General features: G+C 46.1%; 1 protein-coding gene across 3 annotated transcripts in view; it reads right to left on the bottom strand.

The window, feature by feature from the left end:
- FAM107B (family with sequence similarity 107 member B) overlaps window positions 1-20,394 on the bottom strand; it is a gene marked incomplete at its 5' end in the record, with an annotated part of 189,799 nt that overhangs the window by 5,721 nt on the left and 163,684 nt on the right. For 2 of the 3 annotated variants that reach the window (XM_080918071.1, XM_080918073.1), the window contains one exon: window positions 1,498-1,681. In XM_080918071.1, the coding sequence (XP_080774197.1) occupies window positions 1,498-1,681 (184 nt within the window). Of the gene's footprint in view, window positions 1-1,497; window positions 1,682-3,597; window positions 3,661-20,394 lie in introns of those variants that run through there. The other variant, XM_080918072.1, reaches the window with a different exon arrangement.

Raw genomic sequence — 20,394 nt, 5'->3', positions numbered from 1 at the left:
AGAGCAACAAAACCTGGGCTCCTGATTTCCAAAGAATGAAGCTCCTGATATTTCTAGTTTGGCTCATTCCTTCTTTGCCTGCTTGAACACGTGTGTTTGTGTGTGTGTGTGTGCATGTATGTGTACACATGAGTATCTTCTTTTATCACTCTCTATCTCTCTTTTTGAGGCGACATTTCACCTGAATGCACTGCTTCTCAGTTCAGCAACTCCACTGCCAGCCAGCTCCACAGCCCCTCTGCCCCTGCTTTTTAGGTTCTGAGATTATACAGGTGGGCCACCATATCTGCCTGGCATCCACATAGGTTCTGTGAGTCCCAACTCTGGTCCTCACTCTTGCAGAGCAAGGGCTTTGCCTGCAGATCCATCCCCCGGGCACACAGACGGCCCTAGCTCACACTGCTCCCAGGCTAACTTTAGCTCAGGCCGCACTGTGTGAGTTTAGAGAAAAGTGGTGTAAGCCCTGGCTCAGCGCTTCATTTGAACTGCTTTAAGTCCTCTTGGGTAGAGCGACTGCTGTGTAACACGGAAGCACCTGAGTCTGGACTCCCTTTAATTCACAGTTCAAAACCAGCCAGCAATCCCGGTCACAGTAGCAAGTGCCTGTAATGCCCAGAGCTGGGAGACGGGGATAGAGGGAGACAGAACTTGCTGGCCAGCCGGTCTCCACAACCACAAAGCTCCAGATTCCGCCAGACACCTTGTCTAGAATGAAGTAAGGGGAACCGACTGAGGAGCGATCACCTCGTCTCTGCACATGTCCTCACACACTGCACACAGCAGGCATCACATATGTCAGCAGCAGCAGCGGGCCCAGCCTCAGAACACAGAGGAATTTTGGGAGTGACAGACTGCACAAGATGATGGGATATTTTGCATCCATTTAAAAAATTCAACAGAAATACAATAAAGTTTAAAATACTACATAAAAAAAATGAATATACACAGGAGGAGTGTTATTGTCTGTTAAGTCTGCTAAGGCTCTGGAAATGCCTCTGCAACTGGAAAACACTAGCAAAGACAGGACTCAATGTGATTCCTATACTTCCCAAAATGTCAGGGGCTTTCAATGAAGAAATAGTATTTCTCTTCTGCGTAGGACCCTCTCTTCAACCCAAGTTGTAAAATACGCATGCATGGGCTCAGCAAGTGAAGGCCCTTGCTGCCAAGCTCTGTGACCCAAGTTCAACCCCCAGACCCCACATGGTAGAAGGAGAGAACTGATTCCTCCATGTTGTCTTCCCCACACTGAGCACAGACAAAATAAACTCAGTGCCCCTGACAATATACAGGCATTTGAAAGGAGGGAGTGTGAAACCTGCTAGCCCCACCTGTAGGGGCTTGCGGGGGAGGCTGCCTGGCTCCTGCACGCTTGTTAAAAGGATGCCTGCAATGTGGCAGACAAGCAGAACTCCCTTGAAGCCTCTGTAAACTGAACATGAAGCCTGGTTACCTTGGAGATCACTGAAGGAAAGCGGTGCTGGAGAAACTACATACCTTTTTTGATTCATGAGAAGCTCTCTGTGGAGGTCCTGATGATTCCGGGATGTTTTGACAGGGTTGATTAGCTTCTGGGGCCTAATTAACTCGGGATTGTCATCATCTATGTAGTCTGGCTCGGCCATGATGTTTCTTGGAATGAGACAGGAGTCTTTGGGGTCAATATCCTCAAGCGGGCTGTCTGAAACACAAATGAAGGCACACTCATTTGCAGCCTATTCTGACAACACTTCTTTCACTGATGGTCAAGGCCCCAAGAGCCATGTCTGGTCTGTCATACTAGGACATGCCGTCATCTGGTGTCTTCTTCAGGGACACCACTGATTAATCCTCCAAGGATTAGAAAGCAATGGGGCAAGGTTACGAGTCTTCTGACCTGACTCCAGTCAGTGCCAATCACACCGAGTTCAGATCACAAAGGACACCTCCTGACAAAACGTCTCAAAAGCAAGCTCACAAGACACACTAAGGTACCAGCTTTTTCCTCAGCTTTGCAATGAATCCACACCACCCGTGTAAAGCCCGAGCCTGCATGGAGACGAAACTTGTGGCACTCAATGCGGAGAGCAGGCAGCCTGTTTCCCTTCAGTCTGACATCTATTCTCAGGGCTAGAAATGAGAGAGAGGAAGAAAAGGTAGGTGACCTTGCAGCAAGACCCTGGGTGGGGGGTGTGTGAAGAGAACACGTCTGCGTGTCTCTGAACTATAGCAGAGTGACGTGCTGACATAGTGGGCAAACGCTTAACCTCTGGCCTCAGACTTCCTCTCCAGCTTTCTCTATTTCCCCAGTGTTTGCAGCCCTTCAGAGAGCAAGGCACCTGTCTCCTTTCTCAGACACTCAGGCTGTGCGCAACCTGGAGTGGATGCCCATGAATGTGAGCACTCTTGCATGACAGAGAAGAAGCCCCCTGGAGGCTGGACCAGGACTGACCACACTGCAGAAGACAGGCAAGGGCTCGTGCCAGTGAGGGCTTGCCATGCCTGCCATGCGTGCCAAGACGCAGTCCTGGTGCTGATCCCATCTATCTCTGCTCCCTGTGCTCAGGAGAAACCAGATGAATATTTCATACTGATTAGCAGGAGATTCGGATTTGCCTGTCCTGGTTCAGTGACTTTGATTTGCAAACTCAAAATCAGATAAGGGCCTGACTAAAGAGAGTCTTCCATCTTTGCTTTCTCTGGCAAGTCCACAGTTAGGGTCACTAACTCTGGCTGCTTCCGCTAGACGAGAGTGGGTCAGAGAGCAGGGGACTGTGTGGGAGGAAGAGCCACACCCAAAACAGTCATGCCTAGCGTTGCACTGCCAGGTCCCTGGTATTCACACAAGACACACTGGTTTCTGTCCCTTCTCCGAAAGGTCCTAATCCCCAGCCCCTCCAGATAAGTGGAAGATGTTGAATTAATCTGCCCTCAGAAGAATGAGAAGAGTTTCTCCGTGAACAGGCTCTTAGTTCAATGCCAGCTCCTACCTTTCACTTCTGTCCATGGAGCCCCCCCAGCACAGTTCTGGGAGGAGTGGGGCTAAGTGGAGGCCGAGGGAAGAGAGAGCAGGACATCTACCCACAGACTCCACGTAAACACTGGAGAAAAGCAAACGTGTGCAGCGACAATCAACTTCAGAGTCATCAGTGGTGGCTCCCTGAACCCCTAAACTGTCACCATCTGTGTTGGACATTAAGCATGGAAGCCAAATCTAGGCAAAGTGACAGCCAACAACTATCAGTGCCTTAGAAACAGCACGTGCAGATGCAGGGTCTCATCTGACTCCAGCAACAACCGCAGGAATAAAAGACTCAGACGCTACACCAACCATCAGAGAAACAAGATGTAGATACCCCGCTGGTACTCATATTACTAGTGCCATAGCACTAAAAACAAATTGCCAGCCACTAATCTCCAAGCCTAGGTTTGCCAAACTGCAACACCCACCTTTATTTTTTACAGCAAACGCTGTACAAATTTTTGAAAATTAACATGAAAATAAACCTATTAAATGTCTAAAACACAAAAGAGAACCTACACATTCCCAAGATACTGTTAATATTGATATTTAGACTGAGAACTCCTGCAACCTTAAGCAAAAAGAAAAATACCAACCTTGCACATAGTGAGTGAGGGTGCCCATCACAGCCGGCCTGACTCCAGCACTACTGCTCCCTGGCAAATGTGCCCTGCTGTTTGCTTGAAGTTTCAAATGCACAAGGTACGGCTCTATAGCCCCACCTGCCTTAGATCCCAGAGCAGATTCCCTCTGGTTAATCAGTGGACAAAATAGGCTGCCTGCTTCCATAAAAGGACCTGCTTCTCTACCCTAAGCCATGACATCTTCCACTGCAGGAGGGACTCCAAAGGTCAAAGTTTCAGGGAGGAGGCAGGCAGGAAAGAATAGGGTAGCTGTGAGCTCCAGGGGAGAGGCGGCTTAGGCCAGGCACAAGTTGGGGGAACAGAATAGGTGTTTAGGATTTCTCTTTCTCCCCCACAGTAACAGGCAAGATGCACCCATGTGGGGGTCTCCCACCAGACAAGCCCTTGGGCAATAAGTAGGGTGAACCTGCAAGAATTCTGATCTAAGCACAGAGCAAATACTCTTTATTTTCTCTGTCTTGGAGTTGGAGGGTGGACACAAGAGCCCCACAGCCCAAGTAGGCTGGGAGCCTTCTGTGGCCCAAGCAGAAGGTGTGTGCAATGCACCTCCTGCAAACTACAGTAAAAGAGCTGGGAAAAGGGAATAGCTTCTAGCAGGCATGATGGTCCTTTTCCACCCACCAGTCCTTACACCAAGCTGAGTCAGATGTGCTTTTTCTGACTTCGTGACTATAATTAAACCCTGGCCTCCAACAAGGATGGACTCATCTTCCCCTTTTTAGTATGCATCAAAATTGACACTTCATCCCTTTATTGCAAAGACTGGATCTCTTCCCTCTTTTCAGCCATTCTATGGAGGTTCTATTTAGATTACTTAAAAGAAGTAACCAAGTCGGGGTTAGCTACCAGAAGAGGGAGCCCCTGAGCCATGTGACTTCCTTGGCCTTTGGAAATGCTCAACGTGGGATGAAAGGCCAGGTAGGGTGGGTCCTTCACTGATTACCAAGCAACTGAGAAGGCTGAGAGTAAAGATGTGATAGAAAAGTCTAGAAGTAAGGAGGGTATTATCCTTACATAAGGTATTTCTTCTTGAAATTAACAGAAGATATTCTCATCATATTTACACTAGTGACCAAGTAACTGGACCATAAAGTAAGTTTTTTTATGTTGTTGCTGCTAAGTAAGTTTTTTTTTAATATTGTTGCTGCTGCTGTTTTGTTTTTTTATCAAATTATTAAGTCAAAGCAAGAAAAATCAGTGCTGGCTCAAATAAATATAAATACAACCAGTGAAGATCTCAGTTCCCCAAATGTCTTTGAAAATAAATGAAATAATTTGAAAGCAATGTGCTATTATTACTCAGGCGCCCTTTCTCTCTGCCTGCTGTGGATATGAGTCCTTAAGCAGAAGGTGTTGTGAGCCAAGCTGTAGCCAACACAATCCCTATTCTATCAGAGGTAGCTATCTTCTTTGGGCCGTATTTTCTTCTAACCATAAATTCAAATGAATAATATACAGTTTTCTTCACTAGTAACATTAACTAAGTACATGTGGATGCACAGGAGGGTATACCTGTTCATGCTGTGTGTGTGTGTGACATTTATATGTGGACGGCAGAGATCATTCCTCAGGAGCTTCCACCTTGTTTTGATAAAGGCTCTCTCATGAGCACACAGGAACCACACCACCGCCACCACCACACCGCCCCATCTCTGCCTCCTGAATGCTATGGTTGCCTGTGCACTCCACTGTGCACCAACATTTTCTGTGGGTGCTAGGTTCACACTCAGTCCTCATGCTCAACAACGAGCATTTTTAACTACTGCACGCTTCCCCAGCCCAGCGTTCCCTGGTTCTAAGACCACCAAAGCTACAGACACATGGGCAGGAGGTCAAACGTCTACATATCACATTATCGAGGTCACACACTACATTCTGGTGGCTCCAGACGGTGTTTTTCTGGGTTAAGTAACGATTCCCACTGCAAACTTTCTGCATGAGGCCAAGAGAACATTTATGGAAGCTGAGTGTCACTATCTGCTATTCTGGGTCTTTGTACATGTTTGCACATCTGTACGTAAAACAAATAAAATGGAAACGATTAACCTTTTGCAGTTGAAAATTAGAATTTGGAGATTATGCCAATTTTCATTTGCCTAAACAAAACAAACCCAGTTCTATCTGGAAGCATTAGGACGTGAATCCTGTCTTAAAGAGTTGCCTTTTAGTGGCAGTGCATACACCAGAAGCACTCACAGGCACACAGCAGGCATACAGTCAAAGCCCAAACAACTGAACTTTCGAACTGCAACTACTCCTCCCAGAATGCTAAAAGTATTTCAAGACATTCTTTCCGAGAACCTATTCCTCAAACTGGCTCTAGAAGATTCTGGCAAATGCTAGGAATTCTGAGACATCCAAAATGCTTAAAGATGGCAGGCTGGCAAACTCAAGCCCGGGTCAGCCTGGAAACTGGAAGGCATTTCTTGGATCTCTTCCCTCTGGCCCTGAATTCCCAGACAGACAGGAAAATGAGTTAGGGCAAGATTCTCTCTCCAGTGGAACTGGCCTCATCTGCCAGTGTCTTGGACAGCCTGGTCTTGAGAGGAACCTAAAATCTCAGTCTTTGGTCAGGAGCCATCGTCTGATACACAAAGGCATTTGACAAATGCTTGGAGACCCCTGTGTGGACACAGATCTGCTATGAGGAGGCTTGGGAAAAGGCGTCCCTCTGGGATTATCTGCATAAACACAGCAGTGGTACTTTCTCATGTTCTGCCAAGGTCTACTACTGTTAGAGGAGAGCCTAGGATTCCCCAGTGGCCCATTTAAAACAACGATGAGATCTCAACCGATTTGCTCCCAATATGTTGCTGTCCAATGGCCACATAATGACCTTCTTGGGAAAATATCCAAACTCATTTTCTCATCCAATTTTTTTCAGTCCCCTCCCTCCACCAAATGTATTTTTAAACAAGGAGCATACTTTATATTTAGAAGATGGGAAAAAAAATGAAGGCACAATGAAGGGAAACCAGAAATACCCAGAAGTCAGAGCATATACCAATGGCCACAATAAACTAGACCAGTGTCAGGGCCAACCAGGTGGCATTGGTACAAAAACCCACCTGGGTGTCTAATTTATGTACCTAACAGTCAAACAAGCCCTTGCTTGATATTAAGACGATGTTATCTTAGGAGTAGATGGTTAAGGGAAGATATAAGGCAGGGGTGGGGGATTCTGGGGTATGATGTTCCATGTGCTAATACCAGCTTTGGTTGCACAGGTACTCACTGATGATTCGTCATAGCACTTCTGGTGTGTGCCCTTCTCTGTGGGTAAATAAACACACCTCAGTGAACACAGTTTATATATCACTGCTGTTGAGATTATCAACTAAGTATCACTTTGTTGTTGCAATGCTAGTAGAATTTGGCCTCAAATCTCATTAGAAATATAGACATGGTAATCCTATGTCTAACCTTAACAGAATAAAATGGATACATGTTAATACCTCACTGTATCTTGGAACATTTTTATTCTGCCTCCAGCATAGTGCCTGTCTATTGTATACACTTTCTGGAAGGTTCCACTGAATATTACATAAATCATGCATAACATGTCTGTCCACGTATGCTTACAGTGATAAAGAGCTGGCTTGAGGACCAGTGATCCTGGATAGGCCCTTGCCTAGTTATGTGGTTTGGTTTAAATGGCTTACCCTACATCTCAACTTTCTTAACTGGAAATCAGAGCCAACAATCCAATATCTGTGGGCTGTTCTAAGCATGAGAAGTCCTGTGGAACCCACCTACTGCCAGCAGTGCCCGACCATGCCCCAACACACCAGTTCAACATCTACCTCTCTGTTAATGAAGGTCTAGAAAGTGGTTGATGTCTGTATCCTACAAGTCTGACAGAAACACAAAGTTATTATGGATGAACCCAACCAATGGCTTCTGTCCATTTTCTTCTAACCTTGATACAGAAGGGTGAAAGAGAAGGGACAGAAAGTGAGAAAGCAGAGAATGAAAATCCCTGATAGGCCAGGCACTAGATGGATCCCATCCTTCCAAGGCCTAAAAAATCAATACTCCCCCAATCTCCTTGATTCTGTCCAACCTCTTCAACTAAGTAGCTTTCTCTCTCATTAGGCTTTTTGGTAATCTTCTGTATATAACTATGCGTCCTGGGCACAGGCCAATGAAATAAATGTCAAAAGTCTTACAGAAAAACAAGTATACCCAATCCACATTTGCAATTTATTTATTTCTCCCACATATCTTGTGGAACATGAATTAGCCACCAGTTAATTGGAACTCCAAAGACTGAAACAGAAATGAGGGAGATCCTCACAGAGGCATTGTCTGTATAATGCTCAATGAAACCCTATGCGAAGGGCATAAGCAGATAAGCAATGAGCTGTTGGCCACTATAACAGTTTACAAGTCTACATTCCTTGCTGCTGATATCAGAAAGATCCCTAGGCTTTCATGTGTAGGATGGAGTGTTGATATTACTGTGAACGTAGACTACCAGTTATCCAAGCCGTTCAAGTCTGTACCATGGCTATGGAAAGAGATTGGTGGAAGCAGAGACTCAGTAAGACAGTGTGTCCGTGCAGTGCCCTAGATCACACTGGGGCCTCCTCAGAACGAGATGCTGCCAATTAGGAAGCAAAAGTTTAGGCTGCTTTCCATAGAGGCTAGCAGGGAATACAACTGTATACCCTCTACTCTAGCCATGCAATAGCCAACACTGCTGAAAACAAGCCCTGTCTTAAGTTGGCCAACTATAAGCAAAGTCAAAGTAAAAGACAATTATTTAATAAGCCAATTTAGAAAGGAAGGTGGATGTATATTCAGACAACTTTAGAAAAACTCTGAAGACAAGGAGAATAAAAAGATACCAGTGTTGGGCTGCAGTGTGGCTTAAAGGCAGGGAGCTTGTCTACAGAAGCCTTTGGCTCCATGGGCAGAATCACAAAATACATACATACATACATACATACATACATACAAACTTCCCACATGGCAGCCTATTCAAGACAATGCCTAGGTGACTCAGATCCTCCAAGGGCAGAGTTTAGAAAGCCCTAATAGGCTCTAATACTATTTAATTCTCTAAGGTCTGTATGACAGTGGGAGAAGGCTTCTTTGGCCCTGGCAAACACTAGCACATCGATACAAGAGCTGAGCAAGGCGACCAGACAGCTAGCCCACATGCAGACATGGAAGCACATAGGAGCCAGAGCCAAATACCTGTTCAGTCCTACCCGAGGTCCTAACGACAGACTGAGTTATCAACCCAGGGATCCATTAGGGATTAGGCCAGCAAACAGCTGAGTGTGAGGACTCTAGAGAAAATATCACGAAGAAGAAAAGCCTTAGCACACATCCTGTACCAGCTGGTTTTGTGTGTTAACTTAACACAAGCTAGAGGAAGAGGAGAGGAAGGAGCCTCAGTTGAGGAAATGCCTCCATGAGATCCAGCTGTAAGGCATTTTCTCAATTAGTGGTAAATGGGGGAGGGTTCAGCCCATTGTGGGTGGTGCCATCCCTGGGCTGGTCCTGGGCTCTATAAGAAAGCAGGCTAGGGGAAGCAAGGCAGTAAGCAGCACCCACTTCTACATCAGCTCTAGCCTCGGGGTTCCTACCCTGTTTGCGCTCCTGTACAGACTCCCTTCAATAGTAAACACCAGTATGAAATGTAACCCAAGCAAACCCTTTTCTCTCCAACTTGCTTTTTGGTCATGGTGTTTCATGCAATAGAAACCCTAAGACACAACCTCCTCCCCAGTTGTCCTCTAAGGGCTGGTTGTGACCCTTGGCCAGTCAGAGTTTTTTCAGATAAAAGGTCCTGTGCTCACGGCTCTCAAGGTCCACATGAGGAGAGTGATCCACAGGCAGCCAAAGACAGGAAATAACATCACTAAAGACAGTAACACTGCACATGGCACAGCTCCCATCCCTATCGTAGCAAGAAACCTTCTCAGGACTTGTTGGCCTCTGGCTTCCCTAGAGGTAATATTCTCCTCAACCTATTCTCCAGTCTGAAGCTTTTGTCCATCTGCTGCATTTGAAAGACAGTCTTTGGAGTCTGCATCAAAGCTTTTTATTAACCCTCAGTGACAACAGTGTCCCAAAACATGTCTACAGCCTTACACCATATCCCCACAACTGCATCTGCAGACAATGCAAACTCTCCCTTCACACTGCAATATGAGCCATTTCTAAAGTACACCTAAGACCCATCACCATCTTTTCTAGCTTGGACTTTAAAATGCTAACTGTGGGCTTCAGTGCCCACCTCATTATTTACAGCAGTACTACTGGACACTACCCAGACCTCACCCTACTAGCTGTCACTGCAGCAACAGTCACCCACGCAGACCCAGGCAAAAGCTGATGTGCACTGTGGCACCATTCACCAGCCTTCCATTGGTAGAAGCCATCCTGTGTTCTAATTCCTTATTGCCCACTAGTCTTGGGCAGAGTCCTCTCCAAGCCTCCACGAAGAACCAAGAATCCTGGATTCTTGTCCATCAATGTATTTGAAACGCATCCTCTCCCCACCACCAGGAGCCTCATTCTCTCTTCCTTTCTCATCCCACCAGCTCCTCTCTGAGCTCCATCTCTCCTGACCATCCTTCCTTGTCTTAGACAAACCCAATATGCCAACTCATTTAATTAGATCAAAAACCCAGGAGCAAAGCATCTCCATCATATAATTCCATCCTCCAGTACAAAGAAAACTCCATACATCTTGCAAAGACCTACCTTAATGCTAATGGGATAGCGCACTCTCGTCTGAGCTGCTGTGTAAGACCCGACCCAGAGCTCTCCTGCTCCCAAGGACTTAACCCTTAGACAGCCCTCTGCCCTAGGGGCTGACTTTCCATACCATCTCTGGTGCGTCCCTGCAAGGACAGATTCTACCAGCACAGCAGAAAGAGACCTCTGGTCACTTCCCTGACCACCACTTCCCACTTCAAGTACAATGCCTCTTACCTAAGTCACACAAAGCACAAGCAGCCACACCAGGACACCATCTATTAGAAATCTGGGGCTGTCAACCACGTGTGCCCTTGGTTGAGTCTCATGAGACCTGCTGTGCCTCTGGTCTTACTCCACACTGCATTCCACAACCCAGACAGTATGTCACACCAAGGGTTGTCACAACAAGTGCTAACTGGACGATGCACACACCGAGGGGTCAGAGTCTGCCCTGGAGTCACTGACCTCACTCAGTTGTGACTTCACTGACTCTGCCAGTGTCACTTCTTTCTGTCCCAATGGGGACACAGTAAATACTTCTCTCAGGATCTGAAAATTAATTCTCAACTTTTCTCATCTTTATGAAATCAGAAAAGGAGAGACCTGACTCTTCCACATTCCTTGTCCTGAGAAATACCAGTCACAAATTGTTCAGCAGAACATGACCAGGTACCGTTCAGGCCAAGCCTGGCCAGTGGGCCTTTGGCCAACCAAAGAAGCTCTGAACCAAGGAGGGCAGGTCAGCACAAGCTGTGAGCAAAGTCCTTCTCTAATTTGCTCTCAAGTGCTTGGCACAAGATCTAGACAAGTTCTATTTGCTATAGATCTGAATAGGGAAACCCATGTTCATTTTCCCAAGTAACAAACAGCTCTGCTTCCTCTTAAGATGGTCCAATAAAATTCTCACTGAAAGTCCATACATAGAACTAGGCTGGAGTGTGGATCAGCAAAAAAAGGCATGTGTTGCCAGCCCTGAGGACTTCAGTTCAGTTCCCAAACTGAAGAGGAGGGAAGGACAGAAACAAGTTCCTCACACTGTCTGACTGCCAAAGGTGTGCTGTGACACCAATTAGTATGTGCAAGCTACCACCACTGAGGTTTTGGCCACCAATGGATAAGACAGATTTGTGTCAGGTGCAAAATAAATACTAGAATAATCAGCTCATATAAATGCTCCCCTGAAATAATTAGCAGCTCGTTAATATGCAACACATTAATCTCAACAAACCTCCAAGCAACTAAAAGGCTGCCTAGTTAGTTATCCTGTTACCTGATACTCACTGGCCTTAAAAATTGCTTCAGACTGATAAATAATACCTATCATGTGTAAGAGATGGCCAGTGTGCACTTTCGATTGAAGAGTTTTCCTTTCTCCTGCAGAAAGTGTTTTGAAGAAGCCTGAGGTTCAAGGGCCCTGAGTCTCACTGGTACAGCTGAGACCTACTCTGGTCTAAGAGCGTCACCCAGTGGTGAAAGGCACAAGCTGTACTCGGAGCTGCTGAACTCTCCTAAGGAAAGCACTGGCACTTACTGTCACTACTGTCACTACAAGGAAATTATTTGAATTGCAACAAGGTGACTGGCAGGTAAACTCTTAAAAAATAGATAGAAGAGAGCCATCCATCCTCTGTCCAAGATTCCTCAGAAACACTAGTGAACTGCACGGGAAGAAGGGCCACCTCTGGCCAGGGCTCTCTAGGCGAGGCCCAGCAGTAAGGCTCTGAGAGCAGAAACTGCAGGCAGACCAGAGGCTAGCCCCAGCCCCGCTGTCTGTCCCAGCTGTGTCCACTAGAGTTCTGCCACCTCGGCAAAAGAGCTCAGGACTCTCAGCAAGAAAACCTGTAGCATCCAACTCCATTCCAAGGTAGGCACTTTGATTCCACAGATTAAGAGAAGACTGAGGAGGAAAAGGGGGAGGAAGAAGGGAACAGGATCTGGGAGGTGGCTCTGCAAGTAAGAGCACTTGCCAAATAAGCCTAGCTGGCCACCTGAGCTCAATGTCCAGTACCCACAGTAGAAGGAGAGAACTCGTCCTGAGAGGTGTTACCTGACCTCCATAGTTGTCTGACCTCCACAAGAGCTCTGTAACATGTGCACACACAGACACGCTCCAACACACAGTCATGCACACACATAATAATAAATCCAGTTTTAAAGGGAGCAACATAAACTTCACTTGTTTACATGGTGAAGCTCAGCTGAAAATCATCAGTTTGCTGGGGCTACAGCTCAATGGAAGGCCCTTGTTGGGCACATGAGGCCTTGGGTTTGGTCTCCATCACTGGAAAACAAACTAGTGAATAATCAAAATGTAGCTATCTGTACAAAGGGAAGGCTAAGCCAATGGCCTGGCGGTTCTTAGAGAGTTAAACATTTTGATGGAGGAGGAGGTGAACTCAACCAGCCTGGCTTAGGACGGAGGGCTGCAGAGGATGACATCAATGGGGCTGTCCCCTCAGAGTCCACAAAGGCCCAGGACGACTCCACTCTGCTCGGCTCTGCTCCTCAGAACCCCTCTCCTACAGACCCACCTGAGTAGGCCTTCTGACTGGGTTTTAGTTTCTTTTCTCATCTACCCGCCCTCCCTCGATGTCTGCCTAGAAAAGTCAAGCACTGTGTCCCAGGGCTAGAGAGGGCCGAAGACAGCAAAGAGCAGGCCACACTTCAATAAATCCAAATAGCAGTTCCTAAAGATAAGACTGGAAACAGTTTTAGGAAGAGGTATTTGTGGTAGAGAGATGGCTTGGCAGTTTACAACAGGTACTGCTCTTCCAGAGGACCCAAGTTCAATGCCAACATCCACACTGGATGGCTCACAGCCACCACATGTATAACCTGTGTTTTAGGGGATCTGATGCCTTCTTCTGGCCTCTGTGGGCACATACATGCATACAGACACACACATAAGTAATAAATCACCCAGAACATGCTCCTATGAACACCTCATCATCTCACTCCTCCACCTTCCACTGAAGCAAAGAGACCTTGACTACGTAGCAGTGTGGTCAGTGTTCACCCTTCTTTGCACAGTCACCTATGTTATAGTATGTATACAATACTGTATATATTACGGCATAATGGCTTTCCTTCAAGTTTATACCCTAGAAGGGTCTCTGAGACAAAGGACAGATTAGCCTGCATGTTGTTCCCTGTCTCTCCTTGACTTGTATTTACCCTCTCCAAAATGTGTGGTACTGATGCCCCTTTCACCTAATCCCAGACAGGTTAAAATAAGCAAACAAGCAAACTTTCCCCCCTTACTCCCCTATATTTAAGAAGCATTTACTCTTATAAGCTATTTTTGAGAAGATATATTCTACAGCTTTTTTCTAAAGAATTGTTGGCAATATGTAGCAAAAGTCATTAATCCCAGTTCTAGAGAAAAGACAGATGTTGACAGAAGTATCCAGATAGGAACATTGACCTCAGGAGGCTGGAGAGATGGCTTAGAAGTTAAGGTACATACTGCTCTTACAGAGTACCTGAGAAGAAGAAAATAAAAATATTCATATTTTAGCTGGCCTATAAAGGCCTAAAATGCCTTTAACTCCAGCTTCACAGGATCTAACGCCCTCTTCTGGCTTCTGTGAGTACCTTCACTCACATATATAGACACACACACACACACACACACACACACACACACACACACACACACACACACATTTCTATGTGTATCACTTAAATACAAGCTTTAAATTAAGCAAGAATATTGATTCCAGCAAGATCTAAAGTATTAAAATAGTAGAAATTATATTTAAATATCTAACAATGGATTATAATATGGCATAAAATTAGATATCATTAGAAAAATAATGAAAGGGAAAATATCCATGATACTTTAAGTGGAAGAAAAACACCAAACTAATATGCCCTTTGTTTAGAGTTTGTCTGTGTGCAGGAAAGCTCAGCACAGAGATCTGAAGTTGTCTAAGCCCACAGAGCAACAGCAGCAACACCACAGGAGACTGACTGTCCAACACAATCAGAATCCGAATGTCTGGGGACATGCCCGACAAACTGCATTTCCACCAGTGTGCTGTGTGCCTCACAACCTCTGAGGATAAATGTAATCTTTGTTCACTCGGGAAAACAGAGGCCCAGTGACGCTTGGGAATCAGCCTAACAAGTTAGTAACATACATGTGTGCATAGTACCCAGCCATACACACAGCACTAACAGTGTCTCTCTCTGTAACTAGCGTTGGGAAGCCTGCTCTGTGCTCTTTGCCCCAAATGAGGAACATGAGGCATCTATTTCAGGTTTTAATTCACGCCTTCCTTCCTGGTTTGTCAGTACTTAGTTATGAGGCTTGTAACATTCACTAGTGCCAGCATCCCCATTGTCACATGCCCAGGTGGGTACCCGATCAGCACCTGTGAGGACTACACAGAGGTTTAGAGGTAAGCAGCACCCATTATTAAATCACAGCCCACATCATTAGCAACTTAAATGTCAAATGCACAGATAAGATATCTCTGCTACCTGCAGTGGTGCAGTAGCCAGCTGGGGACCACTGTCCACAAGCATCAAAGTCTACCACATTTAAAGTTATGCAAATTTTAACCAATTTATTTTTATTCTTTCATCTGAACATGAATGCAATGCGTAAATATTTATGCCATACCACTCGGTCTTCACAAAAGTCAAGAGGAGAGGGAAGGGAGTCAGGAGCCATCCCGCTGCCTCAAGTCCCTGGCACTCCTGTTATACACCTCCAACATCACTCCCAGGAACGGACCTCACAGAGAATGGACCAAGGAGGGCAGACCGAGGCCCGGTCACTCCCGAGTGGAAGGAAGTTACAGACCAGAAGAAATTTCCAGCTGGACTCACTTCTAAAGCTTCAAGCACCCCTGGTTTTGAGAGCTGAGTACTAACGCAGAGACTTCGTGACTAGGTTCAGCTGACCAAAGGAATTCATGCAAGAGGCTCAACCTTCAAACAACCTAATGAGTGAACCTTTGCAGAGTGTCCTGGGCTGCTTCCCCATTGACACAGAGGAGGAAACTGAGGCCCACAGAGTGGAAGCCCATGGTCAGCCCGGAGCTCACATTTCACCTCACCACACTGCCCCACTTACACCAAGTTGCTCTCCCGAGTTTTCCAAATTGATTTTCTCCTGATTTGGAGTTATTCTGGCACCGTAACTAACACCACCATTATCACGATCAATAACTAGAAATCTATTTAAATGAGAAGTGCACTTTGATAACAGCATGACAACAGAAGCCGCCCAGTTTTAAGGCTGCAGGAAACCAGCAGCCATGCTCTACCTTTCCCCTGGAGGCTGAGTAACTACAGTGTTCAGAGTCAGTGATCTCTCAGGTGCCATCGCCTGAGAAATCCATCTCTACATCTGATCCCCCCCGAAACCTGCCTATCAAAAGCATCAGCATCAGGTCAAAATGTATGGAATACATCTGGGGGAGAAAAAAGAGAGACTGGGCCTCACTGACACCCAGAAAAGCAAGAAACAGCTTCAGTGATGCTTGACCCGAGTACATCACCAGAACCCGGGGAAGGTACAAAGCAAGACACAAGCCACACTTCCATCTCCTCCCTGAGTAAACTCAGCCTCTACTTCCTCCATAAACATCATGAAGCTGTTCTTGCCATCAAACCCACCCTAGATTCCAAGAGCTCAGGTCCCACATGGCTCCTTCAGACCACACAGCACAGCAGGAGGCCAGCCCTGCCCTTCTAAAACAACCCAGATTCCTCTGGCCAGGCTGGCCCTGCTAATGAAAGCTTCATGAGACCACTCCTCCAGACGTCACAGGTGTCACTGAGGGCTTCTGCTTATGGTGTGGCACACAGTTTCAACTCAGTAAGTTATGAATAAAAACGTACAGGAGAAAGTCTTAAAGAAATGCCCGGAACCTAATCCCAAACTTGCCACCTTTACCGCCTGTGCCCTTCCTGGTAAAACACTACCTGGTACATTCTACCACTTTCCACTTCAAAACAGTCCGAATTTCAACCATACTGTGCATCCTGCAGAAGAATGCTCTTTACCTTCATACATGTACTCAACATTCAAAGGTTCATTTTTCATAATTATCAAGAGGAATTTTGCATGTGAGAAACAATGGTTGCAATTATGTGTTTTTCTGATGTCTTAAAATGCTTCATAAAAAGATACCATACAACCAGACCACATTCTGTCTCTACACTGTGGAGACTGGGACAGATCTGTCTGCATCTTTGGAGGACGGCTGTCTCTAACTAAACCCTTGGGAGCAGCTATTTACACAACTCAGATACATCTAATTAAAGTCTGTTTTCCCACTTCTCTCTCTCCAGGCTACCTCATGGGTGTTTCTGTGAACAACAAGTTGCCACTTTGTTATGAAGAACATCAAAAGCAAGGTAGGAAGAAAAGCCAGAGCCAGCAGCAAGGCCACAACTAGAGCGCTTGCCCAAGTGTTTACTTGTTCTCCTGCTCCTCTCCTCAACACAGCTGTGAGACGAGCCCTAGAGATCTGAGGTGAACAAGATGGGGGGCCTCCTCTGAACAGAGACAACGGTGTGGGCCCTACAAGTGGGAATGTAGGGAGGCTCAGAGACAAGGTCTTCAGACAACCTCCTAGTTCCTGTCAGCCTTTCCTTCTAGAGCCTACCAGTGAGATGCCTTGGGGTGCCAATAACATGCCTACAAGGAGCTAACCCAAAGGAGTTTCCTTTTAGCTGGCATTAAAATGCTGACCTTAAGACAAGGCTGCCTCAGAGTTCCTAGGAGTCCTGAGTTCTTACTGTCCAACCCTGCCTCTTCACCTGCAGGGAGGGCACTCACAGAGGGTTTGTTTGTTTGTTTGCTTGTTTGTTTTTCTCAGTGTTATGTGACCAACCTAGCTACAAAGCAAGCCAGGGGACTAACAAATACAGCATACCAGCTGTAAAAAGGGGACAGCAATGACAGTCAGGTAGAAAATTAACCCAGCCTCAACCACATAGAGTCATGAGTTATGTTGAGTTCTTTGGAAAGTAAGTAGAGTTGAAGGAAACCATGAGACTTATGACAGCAGCAGTGTCTTCTACAGAACAAAGAGCTGAGGGATGGCTCAGTGGTTAAGAGCATGTATGTTCTTGCAGAGACGCTGCTTCAGTTCTCACCACACAGACAGGCAGCTCTCAGCCAACTCTAACCCTAGTCCAAAGGGGTGGGACGCCTCTGGCCTTGTGGACACCTGAGTTCTTGTACAGATACACTTGGACACAAACCTAAAACACGTAACTAAAAACAAACCATTCTTTTAAACAGAGGGATTAGATGTTATGCTGAGTCCCTGTCTCCTCACACCAAACCACACCAACATGAGAGGATACAGAAATAAGACCAAGCCACAGTGAGAGCCCTCAGAGCCCACACGGCTTGTGTCTGAATGTCAGCCTTCTAGAACTGAAGACTAGAAGCACCTGCTGGGTAAGCCACACAGTCTGTCATAACTCATGCTGGTGGCCAGACACAACACAAAGTAAGTTCACCTATCTTTGTGGACATGGAAACCTCCTGGCAAAGAAGACCCCTGGGTCTCTTCTGATCCCTCTTCCCTTTACTTAGCTCTGGGCCTCAGCTCCAGCCTTCTCCGAAGGGAAATGGGAGCAATATATGGCTGCTGAGTGTTTAGAGCCCACAGCATCCATGGCAAACGCTGTAATCAGTAAGAAGGATGAGAAGGCTCCAATAGAAGCCTCCTGGGCCTCAGCTTCACTGTGTGTGGAAACACCCATTTATAGGAAGAAGATTTGGCAGGCATCCAGATGTGAGCACATCTGTAGTCAGTGCGGGCACAGGAACACCACAGGGGTGTCAGCGCCTCCAACTCTAACTTGCTCGGAATGAACTCTGCACATTATCTCAGTGCCCTCTGTAGACTGGTCTTCCTAAGACACCAGGATTTCCATTTTCCCATCTTCCCACAGGCTGCCTTTAGGGGCCACAAGAAAAACAAAGACAAGAGCACCTCAGTGCCCAGAGACTTCTATAAACAGTGCCTTCCTATAAACAGCTCCTAAACACCCCGATCCTGAAGCTGATTCACACTTAGAAGGGCCACATGTAAGCCATGGGATATCCACCCATGGGCTAATACAGGAACTTTGCAAATCAGAGTGAGAAAAATGGCAACTGCCTCCCCAACAAACAAAGAACACAGACAGTTGAGAGCCTAGAAATAAGCTGGCTAGACCTCAGGTGCCATGATGTCTGCACAGCATAATGACCTTTACCCTTAGGGGAATCAGAAGGATGCTCACTGTTCTAGAGAACATGACAGCACACTGGGGCTATGGCTCAGTGGTAGAATCTTGCCTAGAATACTTAAGTACCCACATTCTATCCCCAAAATTGGATTTAACATCTTTTTAAAATTCAGACTGAGAGATAGCTCAGTGAGTGGCCATACTTGCCACATAAACAAACAACCTGAGTTCAGATTCCAGAACCCAAATACTTCCCCAACAAAGCCACACCTACTCTGTGGGGTTTCAAAAGCCTAAGCCAGGCCCTGTGCCCCCCTCCCCGAAGCCTACAGATCAGGATGTAGAACTCTTAGCTACTTCTGCCTGTGTGCTGGCATGCTGTTCACCATGATAACAGACTAACTTCTGAAGCAGTAAAGCAAGCCCACAATTAAATCCTTTCGTTTATAAGCACTGCCTCGGTCATGGTCTTTTCACAGCAATACAACAGTAACTGAGACACTTCCCATCCTCCAGCTCACACACGTGAGAACCCCAACCTCCCACCACGAAGACTGAGGCCCACATTGATTACTGGGTATCAGGACCAACACATCCCCATCAGTTTGCTCCTTCCAACAACCCATGGTGCAGCCGTAAACCCGTGCCTGTCTAACAGTACTGCAGCCAAACACCGACTTCAACTACATCCGAACATGTCCTCCTTACAGAAACCTCAACAACTACAGTAAAGAGCGGGTGCTGCACACAGTGCCCTTCCTAATGCAATGGAACCCCCATCGCCCTCCGGGCAGCCACCCAAGTCACACATGTTTCCATTTCTTTGGCTGCCACAGGCTTCATTACCCAATAAGTCAGCACCCAGAGACTTCCCTCAGCTCTGACTTCTCTAAGTTTGTGTTGCAAGAGGCGGGCCTTACTTTTAACGGAACCTGCTTTTAAATACACACACATAGGGACAACTGGTGACTAAGTAAAAGAGAAGGACACAGACAAATGACACGCCAGCACAGTCACAACACAAACTTGTCCTTTACTACAGCTAGCTATAAAGGAACTCATAAATTGCTTCCGGAAAAAAACAATTATAAAATAATTCTCTAACAAAGGGCGCATGTATCATGACTTCCCTTGTTGGGAGTGAGAGGGAGCTAATGTGAAAAAAATTCATTCTACTTTCTTAAAGAGATCAAATGCTGAAAGTAAAATGTAGCAAAAAGGTCATGGTTTTATAAAAATGAGACAATTCTTTTTAAAAGTTATTTTTCAAAGCAAGTCAAAGAACAAAACCTGGAAATAAATTCTGGTTTGCAATCTTATAAATACACTGAATAAGATTCCAAGAATATGAGAAAACAATGTTAAACCACAGTTTGTAGGTAGAAAATTCTTAAACACAAGAATGCATGTAACATGTTAGTAAGGAAGTCCGTCAGGGCTGGTGCACCACGTGCCTGGCTGCATGAGGCCAGAGGTTCTATCCTCAGCACCACAAAGGAGGAAAGGGGAGGAGGAGGGAGGGGAGAGGAGCAAGACCCTGCAGAAAAGAAGAAAGGAACAAGTGAATGAACAAACGATTTCATCTATGAACGTTCAGTACTGAAGTAATACCAGTTTAACCCTCTGACTTGCCAGTTCAACAGCAGCTCTCATTTCTACCTGTCCCTTACCACCACAGTCCCCAGAGTCCCCACATTTCACCCTGCTGAGTTAGTGTGCCTTCCTGTACTGTCCACTTCTGTGTGTGCTCTCAAGTGCACACGCGCGCGCGCGCACACACACACACACACACGTACACACCTTCTAAAGACACCTGCTTTTTTGGGA

This window comes from Micromys minutus, assembly GCF_963924665.1.
Source record: "Micromys minutus genome assembly, chromosome: 6".
NCBI lineage: Eukaryota > Metazoa > Chordata > Mammalia > Rodentia > Muridae > Micromys > Micromys minutus.
This window is presented reverse-complemented; position numbering and strand designations above follow the sequence as displayed.